Source organism: Physella acuta, unplaced genomic scaffold (assembly GCF_028476545.2).
Source record: "Physella acuta isolate Inbredline_101_S28 unplaced genomic scaffold, ASM2847654v3 ptg002184l, whole genome shotgun sequence".
Classification (NCBI taxonomy): Eukaryota; Metazoa; Mollusca; class Gastropoda; family Physidae; genus Physella; species Physella acuta.
Window position 1 is genome coordinate 135,831 of NW_026733685.1, and position 16,240 is coordinate 152,070.

At 41.4% G+C, this 16,240-nt stretch overlaps 1 protein-coding gene across 1 annotated transcript; it reads right to left on the reverse strand.

Moving 5' to 3' along the window:
• Positions 1-645: 645 nt before the first annotated feature.
• On the reverse strand, positions 646-14,605 carry LOC131932474 (dynein regulatory complex protein 11-like). Its single transcript, XM_059289383.1, has 12 exons — positions 14,551-14,605; positions 13,762-13,873; positions 12,024-12,182; positions 11,078-11,204; positions 10,566-10,679; positions 8,552-8,739; positions 6,898-7,106; positions 4,631-5,148; positions 3,804-3,907; positions 2,629-2,877; positions 1,404-1,566; positions 646-672 (listed from the first exon to the last, which is right to left on the reverse strand). The coding sequence occupies exons 2-12, from the start codon at positions 13,857-13,859 to the stop codon at positions 646-648; spliced, it is 1,956 nt and encodes a 651-aa protein (XP_059145366.1). The 5' UTR covers positions 13,860-13,873; positions 14,551-14,605.
• Between the last annotated feature and the right edge of the window lie 1,635 nt (positions 14,606-16,240).

Here is a 16,240-nt window from a genome sequence, read left to right on the forward strand (position 1 = left end):
GGCGGTGGTAAAATGGGTGGGTTTTTTTAATTGTTATACATGAAATATAATGAAGATGGTGTATTAGTGTTGTATATGAATAGTCACAATGATGGATAAAATTGTGTTGCATTTGGGTGTTAATAGAAGCTTAAAGAGGGTCGGTGTGGTCGAGTCGGTAAAGCTCATGGTTGTTAAACCGAAAAGCCTCGAGTTTGAACACCCGGGCAGATGAGGTGTGATAGCTGTGGACAGCTTTTCTAGGAGAGACAACTCCAAAATCAAACAACTGCTGCCTTGTAGTTTGTGTAGTTTGTTCATTGGACAAAGGCTATAGAAGCAAATCCAAAAAAAAAAAACCAAAAAGAAAAGCAGGCTGAAATCGAAGTCAATGGCCTCTATGGCACATAACCAGTTGATACAAAACACTTAATTATGTTGGAGGGAATCTCTTCCAACATTACAAATTAAGAACGAAGAAGAAGAAAAGAAAAAGCCTAAAAGTTGCGTTAACGTAATATATAAAGGCCCTGAAGGCAGCATTTGGATTCCTTACAACTTGGCTTGAAAGAAGAAAACAATGTAGAGTGCGGATTGATTATTAACATTTATAACAGGGTGGGTTCTGAATGTTATGAATAGAAATTCGTTTTAACAAAACAAGCTTCAAATAGTAACGCTAACAAAGCAAAACTGAAGAAGTAAAAAAACATTACCTTTATCATTGCCAACTTGATGAAGTAAAAAGTTTATCTTCCACAAGATAAAGTCGAAGTAAAAAATTCTGAACTTAAAGCAGAATTGAAGAAGTAAAAAAATGTACTTTTAACAAGGCAAACTTGAGGTCGTAAAAAGTTTACCTTTCACAAGTCGAGGTAAAAAATCTGAACTTAAAGCAGAATTGAAGACGTAAAAAACTTACCTTTAACAAGGCAAACTTGAGGTCGTAAAAAGTTTACCTTTAACAAGTCGAGGTAAAAAAATCTAAACTTAAAACAAAATTGAAGACGTAAATATGTTACCCGTAACAAGGCAAACTTGAGGTAGTAAAAAGTTTACCTTTCACAAGTCGAGGTAAAAAAATCTAAACTTAAAACAAAATTGAAGACGTAAAAATGTTACCCGTAACAAGGCAAACTTGAGGTAGTAAAAAGTTAACCTTTAACAAGTCGAGGTAAAAAAATCTAAACTTAAAACAAAATTGAAGACGTAAAAATGTTACCCGTAACAAGGCAAACTTGAGGTAGTAAAAAGTTTACCTTTCACAAGTCGAGGTAAAAAAATCTAAACTTAAAGCAGAATTGAAGCAGTAAAAATGTTACCTTTAACAAGGCAAACTTGAGGTAGTAAAAAGTTTACCTTTCACAAGTCGAGGTAAAACAAAATGTGAATTTAAAGCAGAATTGAAGCAGTAAAAATCTTACCCGTAACAAGGCAAACTTGAGGTAGTTCATCTCGACGGTCCCAATGTACTTGCCCTGAAGGTTTGAGGGGGACAGGTCGATCAGGTTCGAGCCCGTCTCACGGCAGATGGCGTGGACCAGCATCGTTTTACCTGTGCCCGGGGGTCCGGCAAACATCAGGGAGCTGCAAGTACACGTCTGACGTCACATCTCAAATATATCCGACGTTATGTCTTACGTCATAGTTCACGTCATTTCTCATTTTATGTTTGTCTAAAATCAGATTTTATGTCATTTTACACATCATATCTTGTCTTACGACACAGTTAACTTCATTTCAGACGTCATGTTTGATGTCAGGTCAGGTGTTTCGTCACAAGTTTTAAAACTTCTAGTAGTCATAGCAACGTATTACAAGTAGGAGATGGTAGGGGATAGAGAAGTTCTGACCCGCTCTGGTTCAAGAGTTTGGCTTCATATAAGCCCGACCACCTGATTCGACCTTATGAACTTTGGACAGTATGAATGCTGTTCTGGTTTAACTGAGATTTTTTTGACGTGGGAATGGCGTTTTGGAATTTATAATTCTGGTTTATTTCTACCTGATTATGGGCACTTGGACTTGGCAGTTTGGAATGGATAAATCTGACTTGATCCTAACTAATAAAGGGCAATTTTGAAAAAAAAATATTTCTGACTTAAGTTACCTCTCCTTCTTGTTGGACGTGATTCCCTCAAACACAATAGTGTCAAATCTGTTATGCGAGATATAGACCGTTGACTCCTAATTCAGCCTGCTTTTCATTTTAGATTGGCTTCCATAGTCGATGACCACAGGACCCTTTTCTTAACTGACTAAGGACACTGAATGGATAAATTGTGACATCCTACCTAATTAACGGCACTTTGGAATGGATAAATTGTGACATCCTACCTAATTAACGGCACTTTGGAATGGATAAATTGTGATTTATCCTACCTAATTAACGGCACTTTGGAATGGATAAATTGTGACTTTATCCTACCTGATTAACGGCAATTTGGAATGCATAAACTCTGACTCTATCCAAATTAAATTTGGAGTGGATAAATTCTGACTTTATCCTACCTAATTAACGGCACTTTAGAGTGGATACATTGTGATTTATCCTACCTAATTAGCGGCACTTTGGAGTGGATAAATTCTGACTTTATCCAACCTGATTAAAGGCACTTTGGGAATGGATATATTCTAACTTTATCCTACCTAATTAACGGCACTTTGGAATGGATAAACTGCGAATTGAGCGGGAGACCCAGCAAGAGCGACACCACGTTCTTGACGTCACAGGCCGTGGGGATGCACCCCCTCTGGGCGTCACGCTGGTAGTTGTTGTCACCGATGATGTCCTTGAACCTGACGCTGTTGACCGGCTTGACCAGTCCCATCAGGACCAGCTCGCCGTAGAGTTCTTCAACGGTTTTGGTTCCTGTCGGGTCAGCTTTCTTCTTGTCCCTGTGAGAGAGATATTTGCCAGAACTCGGACCACTCAACAGATTTACGTTAGTACTTAGAAAGATTTATTTTGGATTTCGTCTTTTCTTTACCATGTTCGAAAATTTAATAGGAGAGTCATCAAATTTGCCCGTTCGTGCCCAAAATACATGGGAAAAATACCTCCTACATCACCACAGCTACTACACTACCACAGCTACAAAAACTACCTACACCACCACAGCTACAAACACTACCTACACCATCACAGCTACAAACACTTCCTACACCACCACAGCTACAAACACAACCTACACCACCACAGCAACAAACACTTCCTACACCACCACAGCTACAAACACAACCTACACCACCACAGCAACAAACACTTCCTATACCACCACAACTCCTACACCACCACAGCTATAAACACTACCTACACCACCACAGCTACAAACACTACCTACACCACCACAACTACAAACACCTCCTACACCACCACAGCTACCAACACTACCTACACCACCACAACTACCAACACCTCCTACACCACCACAGCTACCAACACCTCCTACAACACCACAACTACCAACACCTCCTACACCACCACAACTACCAACACCTCCTACACCACCACAGCTACCAACACCTCCTACACCACCACAGCTACCAACACCTCCTACATCACCACACCTTCTACACCACCACAGCCACAAACACCTCCTTCACCACCACACCTACAAACACCTCCTACAACACCACAACTACCAACACCTCCTACACCACCACAACTACCAACACCTCCTACACCACCACAGCTACCAACACCTCCTACACCACCACAGCTACCAACACCTCCTACATCACCACACCTTCTACACCACCACAGCCACAAACACCTCCTTCACCACCACACCTACAAACACCTCCTACAACAACACACCTACCTCGGCACCGTCTCCTTCTTCTTCCTGTCGATGGTGCTCTTGTAGATCTTGTCGTCCACGGCAAACTTTAGCTTCTCCAGCTCGTACCTCATCAGTTTATCAACCTGCAGAATCAATCACTTTATCAACCTGCAGAATCAATCACTTTATCAACCTGTACAATCAGTTTATCAACCTGTACAAACATTGTATCAACCTGTACAATCATTTTATCAACCTGTAACAATTAGTTCATCAACCTGTACAAACATTTTATCAACCTGTACAATTAGTTTATCAACCTGTACAATCCATACGTTTATCAACCTGTACAAACATTCAGCTTATCAACCTGTACAAACATTCAGCTTATCAACCTGTATAAACAATTAGTTTATCAACCTGTTATCAGTTTATCAACCTGTACAAACAATGAGTTTATCAACTTGATATAGAGACAATCAACTTATAAACCTACATAGGAACAGTTAGCTTATCTACCTTTAAAAACACCCATTTTATCAACCTGATATAGGGACCATTAGCTTATTTACCTGACATATGACAATCAGCTTATCTTCCTGTGCAGACAATCAGCTTATTAATTATTACATCCATGCTGATACTTGTTTAGCAATTTCAAAACCAACAGAAGTATTTAAACACTATTTAATAATTCATTAAAACATTTTTGTATGCTCAAATACTACCTCGAATATTGTCGTTGTTTTAGAACATTTTAAAAGCTATTCGAGAACACTAAGCTCCGATCCACGCTACTGAAAAAGCAACATGTACGCTACAGAGAAAGCTATACTGTGTACACTACTACCAAAAGTATACTTCACCTGTGTCCGGATAACCTTCCCAGCCTCCGACCGTACTTCATCCAACAAACGCTCCTTGTCAAACCTCTGAAAAGGATTCTGCCCCTCGTACTTGCAGTACCAAAAACTGTTGTACTCATTCAACAAGTGAATCAAACCGACCATGAACCCGGAAGCCGGTATCATATACCCAGGATCCTCCAAAAAATCTTTTTTCGCCGGCTTCGCCGGTTGCTCCTTCTTCTTAGCCGGCTCCGGCGCCTTCTGCTTTGGGTCGTCCATTTCATCGAGTTCTTCCATCACCTCTTCGACCGTCTTCAGTTTAAAAATTTCGTCACATCCGCCTTCTTCGTCTTCCGGGTAGTCGGGGAATTCCCCTTGCAGGTCGCGCATCTCAAGGAGCCACTGGGTAAGGTTGAGCTTCATCTGTAGGGCCAGGTCCATGCCGTTCTGCTCGACGTATTTCTCGTATTCCAGAACCTTGCTCACGTTATATTCCTCCTCCCTCTCGAAGTACATGTTCTCTTTTTCCTCGTATTCTACCTACAAGATAAAGAGCTCGTTTAAAAAAAAAAAGAGTAAATTTTATTTAATTTTTGGGAAACAAAATATTAAATTCAGGAAGCCTAACACAAGATGAGTAATGTTTTATTAATCTTTTATTTCCTTCAACGAAGTCTAAAAGGTTTACGTAAATTAATTACCAGTGGACTCTTTAGGTCCACCTACCAATGACTTCCACAAGTCCACCTACCAATGGCCACAATAGATCCAACTACAAATAATCTCAAAAGGTCCACGTACTAATGGCCTCCACATTTCAACTTATCAAAGACCTCCATAGGTCTACCTAACAATGACCTCCACAGGTTCACCTGTTAATGACCACCACAGGTCCGTCTACACCTCCACCTTCCAATGACCCCCACACCTCCACCTACCAATGACCCCCCACACCTCCACCTACCAATGACCCCCACACCTCCACCTACCAATGACATCACACTTCCAACTACCAATGACCCCCACACCTCCCCCTACCAATGACCCCCACACCTCCACCTACCAATGACCACCACAACTCCACCTACCAATGACCACCACAACTCCATCAACCAATGACCACCACAACTCCATCAACCAATGACCACCACAACTCCATCAACCAATGACCACCACAACTCCACCTACCAATGACCCCCACACCACCACCAATGACCACCACACCTCCACCTACCAATGACCACCACACCTCCACCTACCAATGACCACCACACCTCCACCTACCAATGACCACCACACCTCCACCTACCAATGACCCCCACAACTCCACCTACCAATGACCCCCACACCTCCACCTACCAATGACCCCCACCTACCAATGACCACCACACCTCCACCTACCAATGACCCCCACAACTCCACCTACCAATGACCCCCACACCTCCACCTACCAATGACCCCCACACCTCCACCTACCAATGACCCCCACACCTCCACCTACCAATGACCCCCACCTACCAATGACCCCCACAACTCCACCTACCAATGACCCCCCCACACCTCCACCTACCAATGACCCCCCCACACCTCCACCTACCAATGACCACCACACCTCCACCTACCAATGACCCCCACAACTCCACCTACCAATGACCCCCACACCTCCACCTACCAATGACCCCCACCTACCAATGACCCCCACAACTCCACCTACCAATGACCCCCACACCTCCACCTACCAATGACCCCCACACCTCCACCTACCAATGACCCCCACACCTCCACCTACCAATGACCCGCACACCTCCACCTACCAATGACCCCCCCTACACCTCCACCTACCAATGACCCCCACAACTCCACCTCCCATTGACCTCAACAGGTCCACCTACCAATGACCCCCACACCTCCACCTACCAATGACCCGCACACCTCCACCTACCAATGACCCCCCCTACACCTCCACCTACCAATGACCACCACACCTCCACCTACCAATGACCCCCATAACTCCACCTACCAATGACCCCCACACCTCCACCTACCAATGACCCCCACCTACCAATGACCCCCACAACTCCACCTACCAATGACCCCCACACCTCCACCTACCAATGACCCCCACACCTCCACCTACCAATGACCCCCACACCTCCACCTACCAATGACCCGGACACCTCCACCTACCAATGACCCCCCCTACACCTCCACCTACCAATGACCCCCACAACTCCACCTCCCAATGACCTCAACAGGTCCACCTACCAATGACCTCGCACCTCCACCTACCATGTCTATGGTCTCCACTGGTGCCATTAAACCCGTTGGCATCTTCATGCCGAGATCCTCAAACTCGGCGTCCCTGAGTTTATTGACCTTCTGTCGACACAGCCAGCCCCTCCAAGCACACTGGATCTTGACAACCTTGGCCATCATGGCAGGAATTCTGTTAATTTCTCGAATCAGTAGCATACACCGACCGTCTGGTACGTACCTACAGAGGCAGATTTTAACTTGCTAAAAGCCTAATTATATATATATATATATATATATATATATATATATATATATATATATATATATATATATATATATATGCATACGTATACATATTAGTATTAACATGAACATTCACATTCCTACGTACACGTACAAGCACAAATTCAATAAACCGGGAGTGATCTCCCCTAAACTTTCTCGAATATTCTTATATAAAATAACAGGGGATGGGAACTCGGGCTATAGAAATGATTTTTAATCCATTTTAAATACTTAAAGTTTTAAAAATAGAATAAAATCTCGTAGACAAATTAATTGCACACCAAGTGAACGCTAAATAAAAAACGCATAATAGTGCGCAATATTATTAGTACTTTAAAAATTTACATTAGTTTTTTGAGAAATCGGATGTAGCGTAAAGTACTACTTCGAGTCAACGTAAATTACTCAAAATTTTACAGAAGGTAGAGAATTAGATCTTTTACTTACATGTGAAATATCATTTATCTATCTGAAATAGTACTCAAGTTATAGGCTTTTGAAAAATTCAAAGTAGAAAAAGTACCACTTCCGGTTGTCGGAAATCGCTCAAAAGTTGATACGGATCTACGATTTTGATATAATACTTATATATGAAATGTCATCAACCTAGCTGTAACGGTACTCAAGTAATCGTGTTTACACACGGACAGACACACAGACACACACACACAGACATACGGACAAGATTGCAAAATTATGTTTTTCCGTATCAGTGAGGTGTAAAACGTCGAGATTTGTAAAAATCTCGATTTTTTTTCTGCACGATTACAATACTTTCTCTATACTTCGTATATACGAGAAAGTAAAAACGTACACGCACACGTACACTAACTCTGATCTTAAATTAAGTGGTACAAAAAAAATGTTAAATGCGGTTCTAAATTACGTGACCATTCCGGCTGTCTTTATTGTATTGAAAACTGTCTCCGGTTGATGATATAAAGATAAGGGTCCTTTTTTTAAGTCGAAAAATAATTTTAGGCCTCATGTAAACTCCACGTCTTTTTACATTTTAAAAATCCTTAATATTTTAGCCAATGTTTTATAAAACAGCAAGTCTTTACTTGTTACGGCAAAACCTTACGGCTTTTTTTTCATCCTTATCTTTCGCTTTTTGTGCGAAAGAGACATGGACCCACCACAGAAAGCAGTGTTTCTTCCAGACTTTTTTTCTCCTGGGGGGGGGGCGGACTATAATTTCCGGGAGGAGGCACTGTTAAAAGTATATATTTTCTATATAAATTCCATTTCGAAGAGATGCCTGGAAGAAACTGAGAAAGCTCTCTCCACTTTAGTGGGTCACCGGCAATTTTCCAGGCAGTACCCCATGACAGTCCTGTCTTTGCCAGCTGATTCCCCTAAAAACCTTACGGATTGTTTTCCTTGAAATTATTTTACCTATGAGTTTCCTCCGCTGACTTAACCTCTTTGGGTACATTGTCAACTTTTGACTTGACCGACTCTGGCCCTTGACTTGGCCCCCCAGACCTCGTCAGCTCCTCCACACTGACGGCCCCGGCTGTCTCTATCCTCTTCAGCATCCACGCCAAGAGTTGCTGTCTCATGCCGAGAACTTCTCGCCTGTCCTGTGTAAGGGAGATAATCATGGTGGTAACCGTTTGTGTGAGTAGTGTACCTTGATTAGAGTGGGCGGGGTTACTAGAGAGTTATATAGAACAGGGGCGTAGCGAGGGGCGGGGGGATGGTGCGGACCGCACCGGGTGACACCATTTAGGGGGGTGACACCAAGGCAAAAAAATAGCAAAATATATACAGAAAAATTATAATTCCACTTAATTAAGTGATTACTTAGACTGTTGAATAGTCTTTTAAGAGCAAATTTGACAAATACCGACAAGGTTTGAGGGGTGGGGGGTGCAAATCGAAAATTTGAGGGGGGTGCAAATCAAAAGTTTGAGGGGGGGGGGGTGCAAATCGAAAATTGAAAGTTTGTCCCCGGGAAGGGTCGCTACGCCTCTAGGGGGTGACACCATTAAGTGCCGCACCGGGTGACACCCGACCACGCTACGCCACTGATATAGAAGTCAGTGATTAAGGCAAAATTGGGTAATTCGTTGTGATATCTAAAAATTTCAAGAAAATTCTTCGTGTTCAGTTTCTAATACAAGACATTATTTAGTTTGTTTGTTGTAGTTTTTTTTTTATTTGTTGTGTTCCTTTTTAGAAAATTCTGATACTACACTAGTGAAATTGTATGAACTGGGATGGTACGAACTCACACATTACATAATTTATACACTGGGATTGTGTGGAATCACATTATATCTGAGATGGTATGAAACACATATCTACAATGGGATTGTATTAATTCACATATGCACAAGGATGGTATAAACTTACACTGGGATGGTATGAACACATGTACACTGGGATGGTATGTTCTCACATTAACATATAGTCCGATATTATATTAAATCATATGTAGCATATACACTAAGATAGTATAGACTCACATCTAACATATACACTGTGATGGTATGGACACATACACTGGGATAGTATAGACTGTATGTAACATAGACTGTGATGGTATAAACTCACATGTAACATATAGACTGGGATAATATAAACTCACATGTAACATATAGACTGGGATAATATAAACTCACATGTAACATATAGACTGGGATAATATAAACTCACATGTAGCATATAGACTGGGATAATATAAACTCACATGTAACATATAGACTGGGGTAATATAAACTCACATGTAACATATAGACTGGGATAATATAAACTCACATGTAACATATAGACTGGGATAATATAAACTCACATGTAACATATAGACTGGGATAATATAAACTCACATGTAGCATATAGACTGGAATAATATAAACTCACATGTAACATATAGACTGGGATAATATAAACTCACATGTAACATATAGACTGGGATAATATAAACTCACATGTAACATATAGACTGGGATAATATAAACTCACATGTAACATATAGACTGGGATAATATGAACTCACATGTAACATATAGACTGGGATAATATAAACTCACATGTAACATATAGACTGGGATAATATAAACTCACATGTAGCATATAGACTGGAATAATATAAACTCACATGTAACATATAGACTGGGATAATATAAACTCACATGTAACATATAGACTGGGATAATATAAACTCACATGTAACATATAGACTGGGATAATATAAACTCACATGTAACATATAGACTGGGATAATATGAACTCACATGTAACATATAGACTGGGATAATATAAACTCACATGTAACATATACACTGGGATAATATAAACTCACATGTAACATATAGACTGGGATAATATAAACTCACATGTAACATATACACTGGGATAATATAAACTCACATGTAACATATACACTGGGATAATATAAACTCACATGTAACATATACACTGGGATTGGTATCTCCAAATTCTCCGGAATAAGGCCCATATCCTGCAGTAAATCGTCGAAGTAGTGGATGAGAGATCGATCCCAATTGATCATCTGGTGCTGATTGGAAATTTAAAAAAATTAACGGGACTGCCATTTCATGGGTGGTAAGTGGGGGCGGTGGGAGGGGGAGGGGTGATACATTTTCTTAGAATTGTATTCTAACCCCAAGCCCCATCCATTATATTATTTAGTCTTTCCCCGTGGTTAAATAACGCTAACCAAGGCTGGTACTTTATATTAGTCTTCCCCATGGGAAGGCCGATCCTTTATATTTGTCTTTCCCCCTGTGTGAATGACGCTAACCAAGGCCTATCCTTTGTTTATCCTCACCTGTGTGAATGACGCTAACCAAGGCCGATCCCTTGTTTTTCCTCACCTGTGTGAATGGCGCTAAAAAGGCCGATCCTTTATATTTTTACCTGTGTGAATGACGCTAACCAAGGCTGATACCTTACCTTGATCTCGCAGATGCGTCCTCCCGTAGACTCGATACATTTTTTCAGCAATTTTCTTTTCTGTGGGTGGATGAGCCGGGGCAGACAGTCGACGAGCTTCTGGAAGACTTGGATGTATTGGATGTATCTACAGTACAGAGAAAAATAACGTGAGATAGTTCGTAGAGTTCCTATATAATAGATTAATTATTAATTACGCACAGAATTCACATCAGCGTCGTTAGTTTGGTTGTTACTCAAAGGTGTCTTCCCAATCAAATAAACAGAATATGTGTGTGTATATATATATATATATATATATATATATATATATATATATATATATATATATATATATATATATATATATATATATATATATATAAATATATATATATATAATGTATGTCTGTGTATGCCAATACAAAAACCGAAAACCCCAACATCAATGTGGTCGAGGAGGTTCCTCTTAGGAAGGGACATTAAAGCCCACAACTGGATTGGGCATACCCTGAGAAGGGAAGGATAATATCGCGAGGGAAGCATTAGACTGGAATCCCCAGGGGAAGAGGAAAATAGGCCGGCTAAGGAAATCCTGGGGAAGGGCAGTAGAAAATGAGGCAAAGGCTGCTGGGCTTACGTTGGTGAATGTAAAGAGAGATACCCAAAACAGAGTCCTGTGAAGAGGTGTGGCTGTAGCCCTTTGCTTCCCAGAGGCCATAAAGGAAAAAGTCAAGTCATGTATGTATAAGAGATAGATGTTAATTTGGGGGGGGGGGGGGTAAAACCTTTCGACTTTTCATATTTAGGTGTCATCCTCTTTAATGAATTTGGTGTCGCCCTGTAAGTGCTGCGAACCACCTATAAATTCCTAATAGACGCCGCTGATTAAACCAAGCTGCCCCCTCCCCTTTCTCCCCCCTACACCCCCCCCCCCCCACACACACACACTGGTGCTGGTACCTACTTCTGACAAAGGTATGTGAACGTCTCCTCTCTCTTGATCTGCTTGTAATCAAACGGGAGCCCAGTCTCGTCTACTTTCGGTTCTGACTTAATGAGCTTGAAGAGGCTGGTGATGGCGTTGTGCCACTGGACATTCCCGAAACCGGGCAGTACTTGGCATCTGTTTCAAGGGGGGAGTAGAACTCTAGTTAAAATTGTACAGAGCGAGATTTGTGGCGTTATGTCTTGTGAGTTATTGTTACGTCCCTTGTATTACATTTTCCATAGTTATGTCCCTTGAGTGTGTAGTGTGTAAGCTGTTTGTTTACGTCCGAAGTCACTGTAAACGAGGTGCTCAGAGGTTGTTAATGTTATATACATGGCTTATAAATTGTTTGTCAACTTGACGGGGTCAACTGTTGTGTTCTCAGTACAAAGAGTTGATAAATGTATTAACATTTAAGTTAGGACTCCCCCCCCCCCCCATCTCCTCCTTAAAATGATTAGTTGACTGACTAGTATAACCAGTAGCGTAGCGATGTCGGGTGTCACCCGGTACTGCACTAAATGGTGTCACCCCCCAGAGGGGTAGCGATCCTTCCCGGGGACAAACTTTCATCAAATTTTCGATTTGCACCCCCCCCCCCTCAAACTTTCGATTTGCACCCCCCCTCAAGTTTTTCTCTATATATTTTGCTATTTTTTGCCTTGGTGTCACCCCCCTAAATGGTGTCACCCGGTGCGGTCCGCACCTCCCGCCCCCCCCCCTCGCGACGCCTCTGAGTATAACTCAGTACGAAGAGGTCAAGTTAGTCAGTTGAACGAAGCTCGTCGTGCGTTCGGCATTCTGAGCAGACCGAGAATCTAAATGACTACTAATCCAAACTCACGTAATTTATTTGTTAAACATGAAATAAAGAATACTAAAAACTTAACTATGTTTCTGCCTTCAACAAGGTAGATTCAAACAAAATGACAGCAATATTCTCTCTGTATAACCCCCAAACAGCATTACAATTTGAATTTAGCACGGCTGTGCTTGATATTATTTACTAATTTTAAACCAAACCTAAATTTATAAATCTCGTGACTGTCACCATCATCTCATCATCTTTTCCCGTTCGTGCCCATGGCATATGGGGAAGATGAAGTAGAGTTCATCTGTTTCAGAGACCTCGGCATATAAAGGTATAGTGTGGTCAGCACTATGGACAGCCGCCTTTACGTTCCCTAAACTAAGTTTGATACCCATCAGAGCTGGGTGGACAGCTACATTCTACTGACTTTGAACCCAGAATCGAATTCCAGACTTTCTGGTTAGCAATCTAGCTCTCTACCGTTAGGCCACACCGTCCCATTCTCGTAACAGTAGTTTACAATATCAATTGTTATTCACACATTCCTCAAACTACTTTAACTTAAAGTCACATCACGCTATTTTAGGCCAACAACTGGTGTTTAGACCAGTAGCGTAGGCAGGGGGGTTAGGGGGGGTCATAACCCCCCCCCCCATAGACCCCTCGGTATATATATAACAAGTTTGAGGGGGGTGCAAATCGAAAGTTTGAGGGGGGTGCAAATCGAAAGCTTGAGGGGGGTGTAAATCGAAAGTTTGAGGGTGGGGGTGCTAATCGCAAGTTTGTCCCCGGGTAAAAATTGGAAACCCCCCCCCCCTCCACCCCACCCCTTGAGACGATCCTGGCTACGCCACTGGTTCAGACCAACCATCAACCAGTACCGCAGAAAACGCCTTCACTTACACACGTTTAACAACCACTTTTGCTTCCTTTTTCTTAGCTCCTTTTTTAGTCCTCTGACTAGACTTGCGGTTAATGGCACCGCGGGACTCGCCCGCCATGGAGGTCCTTCAATCTACAGGATATGAAAGATATTTTAAATATTTTTTTGTAAACACGCCAACATGTCATTTAACAGAGCTTATTTTCTTCTATTTATTAGATTACTGAATGTAGACATCGGGCATTTTTTTAGCGATGGTAACCCCGCCCCCCCCCCCCCTCATATATTTTTTATAATTATAATTCAAAATAGCAGCTCCCCCCCCTCCACCAAATGCGTCACGGGGCAAGTGAAGTAGAGTTCGGCTGTTTCTGTAACCTCGGCAGATGGAGGGATAATATGGTCAGCACTACAATCAGGCGATATTTTGTTCAATCAATTTTTATCCGGTTCTATTAGGTATCTTTTTTTTCCAGTAAGTTATGTCAGTTATTTGGTTTGGTGTCACCCTTGATTATGTCAACCTAGTATTATAAGGAGAACAAAATGGTCAACAATTAAAACGGAATAATAATGTATAGACTAGATCATATATCTAGGAATCTACAATTTATAAAAAGAAAGTAAACAAATTAGCTCACGAAGAAATTAGGCCTACATTGAAGTATTAAACCGAACTCAAATAGGTGGCTTATTCTTATATTTTTCATAAATTAAATTTATTTAAAACAACTAGTTTAAGTTTAAAATAACCCAAGTAAAGAGACTTAGTTTGTAGTGAAGTAGATGACAATACAACAAAAAAATACCTTCAAATAGTTTTAAGTTCACCTGACACACACACACTCTCACACTTTGTTGGCATAGTCGACTACCGGCTACCTATTTGTTCTACGAATACGATATCTGAGTGAAATGAGAAAAACGATCTGCTAAAGTTCAAAGATGGGAAAATTGATGAGTTACTTGTGTGTCAGTTAGGTGGTGATAAGGTTAAGATTTATGGATAATGTACTTAAAGCATAAAAAAAAATTTTACATTTATAATTTGCGTTTAAGTGGGTCTAACAACCCACTTCTTATTTCCTCACACACACACACACAAACACGCACGCAAACACTCCATAATACTACCGAAAGTTGCTAAATAACACCTATACATCTGTGATTATCCAGATGTATAAATAGGGGAATGTATAATGTACAGTCCTTGTGTAGTTGTACAAGGCAAGCGATGCAAGAAATTAGCCCACTAGTATCGACTACTTTAAAAGAGTATCGTAATTTTTAAAGACGATTTCTTGTTTTCATTTCCTTGCGTCGCATCGTCATGCTAATTGGTGCACACTTTTTCTGTGCTTGAGAGAGATGCAATGAAATCTTCTTTCACGAAAAAAAAAGTTGTTTATTTTCTAAGTTTTTAGGGAAATCACAGAACTTTAGGGAAACTATAATTTATAACCTACATTGTGCCCCATTAAAAAAAAAAAGAATACGCGTACATAAGAGCTCACCAGTTTCAGTAAAACCTTCATAGGAAGTGATAATGCGGTCAGCACTATGCTCAGCATGACGGTAGGCTACAAGCCTGCTGACCCAAAAGTCATAAGTTCGAATCCCGGGCTCCAGTCCATAGGATGGATACCTGACTTTCGTTTAGGAAAGTTGACGCGACCCCAAAGTCCTAACCCCCCTCCCCCCCCCCCCCCCCCACCCCACACACACACGACTATGTAATACATGATGGACTAAAAGTATAGTCAATTTGGAATCTTCTCCATCCTGATTGTTAGCTAGATTTCGTTGCTTAGTCATCCGCTTAGTCCGCTACGAAAGGCGACCAAACTATCTCTGCATCTACGGAAATCGCAGAACCAGGTGAACTCTACTTGACCTGCTCCATTGACCCAGGTTCGAAATCGTAACTTTACCTTCATTTTATTATGTCCAGTTGCCATCACCCCTCTATTAGATATGTACACATACAGACAAGGGTTACTCTGTAAGACACCAGGTTACGACCTACTATTATGATGAGGGTTGGGGTGGGGGACATCAAGTTTTAAAGTAGTTTCTACTTTAACGTCGACATATGTACCTATGTCCACCTTTGGCATTTAAATAATAATGTCAACATTATGTCTAACAAAGCCTGCTTCCAACACCATTTCATGTTTAGGCCTACCCTAAAGTTGTTTCTACAATTTAGTCTAACATAAACAGGTTGCGTTGTAAACAGTGGCGTAGCGAGGTCGGGTGTCACCCGGTGCGGTACTTAATGGTGTCACCCCCCAGAGGCGTAGCCACCCTTCGATTTCCACCCCCCCCCCCCTCAAACTTTAGACTATTTAACATTCACCCCCCCCCCCCCCGCTACGCCACTGGTTGTAAATGCAATGTTGCTCCCAAAATATGTTAGCCGAAAAGTGTATTATAAACAGTCTCATTACATGTGAGTCTCTTAGAATCGTCATACAGATAAGGTTAGATAAGAAAATG

Excerpts from the sequence above, each read along its gene's own strand:
- LOC131932474 (XM_059289383.1), bottom strand. The coding sequence starts at position 13,859 with ATGGCGGGCGAGTCCCGCGGTGCCATTAACCGCAAGTCTAGTCAGAGG. Across the intron at positions 11,205-12,023 it reads TTCACATACCTTTGTCAGAA|ATACATCCAATACATCCAAG; the intron begins GTAGGTACCAGC and ends TCTGTACTGTAG. Across the intron at positions 2,878-3,803 it reads AAGAAGGAGACGGTGCCGAG|GGACAAGAAGAAAGCTGACC; the intron begins GTAGGTGTGTTG and ends TCTCTCTCACAG.